The sequence below is a fragment of the Grammomys surdaster genome, unplaced genomic scaffold (assembly GCF_004785775.1).
Source record: "Grammomys surdaster isolate TR1022 unplaced genomic scaffold, NIH_TR_1.0 64, whole genome shotgun sequence".
NCBI lineage: Eukaryota > Metazoa > Chordata > Mammalia > Rodentia > Muridae > Grammomys > Grammomys surdaster.
Window position 1 is genome coordinate 801032 of NW_021604566.1, and position 5534 is coordinate 806565.

General features: G+C 40.5%; 1 protein-coding gene across 1 annotated transcript in view; it reads left to right on the plus strand.

Annotated features, from left to right (window-relative positions):
* The window catches only part of Dpy19l4 (dpy-19 like 4), a 57612-nt gene that overhangs the window by 45190 nt on the left and 6888 nt on the right, over nt 1–5534 (plus strand). Inside the window, exon 17 of the mRNA XM_028769653.1 lies at nt 1346–1478. Coding sequence (XP_028625486.1) covers nt 1346–1478 — 133 coding nt within the window. The remainder of the gene's footprint in view (nt 1–1345; nt 1479–5534) is intronic.

The following is a 5534-nucleotide window of genomic DNA, read 5'->3' on the forward strand; positions in this document are numbered from 1 at the left end:
TTTTTTTTTAGGTTACCTTAACCATTGATGCTAATATTTAATGTGAGTTGTAGTTACCAGTGGGGAGCATGACAATACGATATTGTGTTGTCTCAAATAACAAAGAACTATATCCTCTTTGAGATTTAGCAAAGCTAGGTGGTGGTGGTGTTCTCGGGAGGCAGAGGCAGTGGATCTCTGTTAGTTCAAATCCAACCTGGTCTACAGAGCAAGTTCCAGGACAGCCAGGACTACACAACAGAACCCTATCTTGAAACACCCCCCCCCCCAAAAAAAAAAAAAGGAAAGAAAAAGAAAAAATAATACATGGCAAAAGCCTGAACAATTGGATATTGAGTAATTAGATATTTATCTGAGTATAATTATTTTGTCCTAAGTCTTTTTCCTTACTCCTGAGTCTTCCATTAGGACAGTGGCCAGCCAGGTGCTGTTCCTTTTCTTTTGGAGCTTATCTCTGTGTGCAGTATGTAGTAGCCAGATACTGAATAGTGCATTCTGGGAGTGAATAGATCAATTAGGTTTGGCTGGAGATAAAGCTTGATCAGAGGTAGAATGTGTGTGTGCCTGTGTATGCCACGGCATGTGTGTAAACATTAGAGGACAATTTACAGGTGTAAGTTCTTTTTAATGTATGGGTTCTAGGAATCAAATTCACACCATCAAGTTTGGCAGCAAGTACCTCCTCCTGCTAAATCCTTTCTGCAGTCTGTAGACTATGCATGCAGTCTCTGAGTTTCATCCTAGCACTGAAAATAAATAGGAGGAGGAAAGGGGGAACTTGTTTGCTGGTGTCTTACCCTGTAAGTGACATCTGAGAGTCTGTAGTGGACTCAGTGTGGAGTAGTGCACACTGGTATCCGGAGACAGAGGAGCAGTGGGGTGAGTGGATGTGGAAGGATTTGAGTTATATGTTAGTGTTACAGAGCCTGAGTGTGAGAACCACCCTATCTGATGTAGTATATTCTTTTTTTCTTTCTTCCTTTTCTTTTCCATTTTTCTTTTTTCTGTCTTTCTTTTTTCTTTTTTTTTCTTTTTTTGAGATCTGTCTGCCTCTGTCTCCCAAGTGTTTGAGATTAAAGGTCTATGCCACCACCACCTGACATATTCTTGTTTCTTTCCTCCACTCCCTTTGTTTAAAAAAATTTCTGTATCTTCAGTGCTTAAAAGAGCTGCTGGCATATAGTAGAATGCTTTTAAATGAATACCTAAGTTAAATGGACTGCATTGACTTTGAAATCTTAGTGTGCTTATACACTGGAGGTTGTTGGTATTGAGAGTTGATATAAACCAATGATGTTAATAGTTTAATTGCTCGTTTATCATAGGATCTTTTGGTTCTTTACAGGAGGCAAGCTCCAGTTGCAGCTGTGTTCGCAGGAAGCCCACAGTTGATGGGTGTGATTAAGCTGTGTACTGGGTGGACAGTGACAAGCTTGCCACTTTACAGTGATGATGACCTTCTCAAGAGAAATGAAAACGTGAGACAGTTCATCTTCTACGTCTGATCTTCTAAAACTAACACTACAGTTGAATCTGTTCTTTGCTGATACATGTTTCTTGATAGCTAGCAAAATCCAGTTTTATAATCCACTTCAGTTTTTCTTTGTCTTTTCTTTTTTCTTTTTTGGCTTTTCGAGACAGGGTTTCTCTCAGTAGACCTGGCTGTCCTGGAACTCACTCTGTAGACCAGGCTGGCCTGGAACTCAGAAATCTGCCTGCATCTGCCTCCCAAGTGCTGGGATTAAAGGTGTGCGCCACCACTGCCTGGCTTCCACTTCAGTTTTTAAAAGTTCTCAGTGGGTTGAAACAGGAGGGCCACTGTGAGCTTGATGCCAGCCTGTGTGCCAGAGTCAGTTCAGACTAGCCAGAGCTATGGGAGAACCATCTCACAAATGAAAAGCAGAAAAAGAAAAACGGGTAAAGGTTGTGTGATTAACCAAGTGAAAATCCAAGATTAAAATATTAAATTCTTCATTTTATGAAGAGCATCACTAGTTTTTGTGAAAGATATTTCCATAATGCTGTCAGAGGGACTGGTGGGTAATATTTCAGGAAGGGCAGCCATCCTTTAAAAGTATTATGGTTCTCAAAGCTAGTGAAGGAAATCTGTTAGTTCATGTCTCAATACACGTCGTCTTTCCAAAGCTATCCTATTGCTGATAAAATAAAAATGTAATTTAAAGGCCGTGGGTCTAGAAAGATGGCTCAGTGAGCTGTGCACTTGCTGTGGGAGTCTAGGGCCTAAGTTTGGATCTATATCATCCATGTAAGAGCCAAGTCTGGCAGTCAGTGTGTACCTCTAATCCCAGTGCTGGGAGGTGGACAGGAGGGTTCCCCAGGCTTGATGGCCAGCCATTCTAGCTGACTTAGGGTGTTTTATGTTGAGTAAGAGACTCTCAAAAATAAGATGGAGAGAGATTGACTAAGTCAACTGTTCACACTGTTCCTCACCTCCTCCCCATACATGAGAAAACATATTACTATTTTGATTTAGCCAGGAATGCCTAGCATTCATATAATCCTAGCTGGTTGGAAGATAGAGGCACGATGATAGCAATTTCAACATCAAACTAGGGAATAAGCAGTTGGCTTTGAAAAAAACTAAGCCTGGAAATGTAAGTCAGTGGGGCTGTTTGCTTGTCATTCATAAGTCCAGTCCTTTGTACTGCGAAAGTCAGTCAGCCAGCCAACTAACCAACCTCTAGGGTTTCTTATGTTTTATTTTATTGGTATGGCTTTTAAAAATAATTCTGTATAACATTAGAATGATAATATGATTTAGAGATGTATAATTTTGATTGTTATGGATTAAAATGATAAATTTATATATATGAGAAGTTAATGATCACTTGAACTGGGGTTTTCCATATTTTCATTCTTTCTTTCTTTTTTTCTTTGAGACAAAGTTTCTCTGTGTAGCCCTGGCTGTCCTGGAACTCTGTAGACCAGGCTTACCTTGAACTCAGAGATCCTCCTGCCTCTGTCTCCTGAGTGCTGGGATTAAAGTCTTTCACCACCACCACCCAGCTTTATTTTCTTTTTCTATTTGTGAAAATATCATATGAGTTTTAGGTATAGTCTAAGCTTAAAAAAAAGTTTAGCAATATAAGGCTAAGAAAGAACGTAGACTTTGGATATGTAAGTGTAATGAGATGCCTATGATGCTGGTGCTGCTGGCTGAGGCAGGGGGATTACTAAGTTCAAACGGAGCAGCATAGGGACAGCTTCAAAAACATATGTGAGGCCCTATCTTTCATTGCTGCAAAACAAAATTCAAAGAGAAGGGGCTGGAGAGATGGCTCAGTGGTAACCCACTGAGCACTGGCTGCTCTTCCAGAGGACCTGGGCTTTATTCCCAGCATCCACATGGCAGCTCACAGCTGTCTGTAACTCCGGTTCTAGGGGATCCAGTGTCCTCTTTTGGCCTCAACAGGCATCAGTCATGCACCTGGTACACAGACAGACATGTAGGCAAAACACTCATACACATAAAAATAAAAAATAATTAAAAAATATATTAAAAAATACTGCCTGGTAGGTGATGGATGCCTTTAACTTCAGCACTTGGGGAAGCAGAGGCAGGGGTTTGCTGTGAGTTTAAGGTCAGACTGGCCTGGTCTCTCTGCGTGGTGAGTTCCAGGACAGTCAGGACCCTGTCTCCAAAAAAAAAAAAAAAAAAAAAAGAAGGGAAGAAGAAGAAAGCAAAACAGAACTGACTGTAAAATTACATGTCTGGACTCAAATGTTTGTTCTGTGCATTACCTTGAGTAAGCTACTGAATCTGGAAATGATAGTAATAGTTCCATTTCCTACTTAGGAGAATTAAATGACTAAACCATAGAACATTAAATTAGTAAAACTTTAAAGTTCATTTGTATATTTTAATGTAGACATTTTTGTTTGTATTAGGAATAGGGTCTCAAGTTATGTATGTAGTCAAGGTTAGCCTTGAACTCATGACTCTCCTGCCTCTGCATCCCCAAGTACTGGGATTATAGGAATGTTCCACTGTGCTTAGAATGCACTATTAAATTGTAATTGTATATGCTTGCATGTACATACAGATCCAGTACAAAGAGTCCAAAGGCAGGATAGTCAGTCCTGTCTACGGAGATGTAAGAATTCATCACACGTTATATGATTCTATCTGATGCTGGCATTGAAGACTGATGAGCTGCTTGTGTGGAGATGGAATGTGTCTGATCACATGCTGAAAAATACCATAAACCAAGAAACGTGTGTGACTATATAGCTAGAAAATAAGGCTGGGTGATACTAGCACACGCCTTTAATCCCAGCACTGGGGAGGTAGAGGCAGGCAGATCTCTGTGAATTTGAGTCCAGCCTGGACTACAGAGAGAGTGAGTTCCAGGATAGCCGGGCTACACAGAGAAACTCTGTCTCAAAATCTCTGTGTCTCAAAATCTCTGTGTCTCAAAATCTCTGTCTCTCTCTCTCTCTCTCTCTCTCTTTCTCTCTCTCTGTCTCTCTCTCTCTATCTCTCTCTCTATCTCTCTTTCTCTCTCTCTCTCTCACACACACACCCCACGTTGCCACCCCCAAAGAAAGAAAGAAAAGAAAGTAAAGAAGAAAAAGAGTGTGAGGCCAGAGTCTGTGGACCTGTGGTGTCGTGCTGAGGAATTGAGGCTGCCCTTGAAGCAGCTGGGAAACAGCAAAGACTGCATAAATGCCTCACGGTGGAATTGCTAGACGTGTTTAGAGAGTTGACTGTGCTCAGATGGTGCTGAATGCCTCTAATCTTAGTTCTTGGAAGACAGAGACAAGGATTGCAGTAGGCTCAAGACCAGCCTGGACTATAAAGTGAGACTCTGTCGAAGAGCTAAAAAATATTTAAGTTTTTAAAAAGGGACAGAGGGAAAGTTAATTATAGTCACAAGAGAACACATGGAAGCAGGTGGAGAGTACAGAGATAGATAAACCCAAGGGTGACTCATCTCACAGGCAGCAGTTAGTTCTGATTAATATTTGCTGTGCTTTAAAGAGATGGCATGGTTTGGGTAAAATATGGACAGGGAATTCCTAAGACTTATTTTTTTTCCCCACAGACTTAAAAACAATAACCTGGACTTTTTGTCTTTGAGACAAAAATCTCATTATGTAGCCCAGGCTACCACAATGCCCAGCTTCTTTGTTTTTCTTTGATAGACCTTTTTCTTAATACAGTGTTTCAAAATCATTCCTAATCAGGGGTTCTAATTAAATATTTTGTTCTGTTTTATGAAACTTGGCTCCAAGAATAGAAGCATACTTTTTTTCCTTTTTCAAAGTTTGTCTTTCTTTATGGTATCCAGTAAACAGCAGTTACAGCGTTACTCTATCTAATCACCATCCAGATGAAGCTCTACACAGACGAGACTGCCGTCTGTTAGGCAGTCTCTCTACCTATGACACATGGCTAATCTCTGCACAGTCTCTTACACCATGGCTTGTCAACTCAGAATGATCTTGTTCCCAGACAACATTTGGTAATAGCTAGAGACATATTTGTTTGTCATAACTAGAGGTATGGTTCT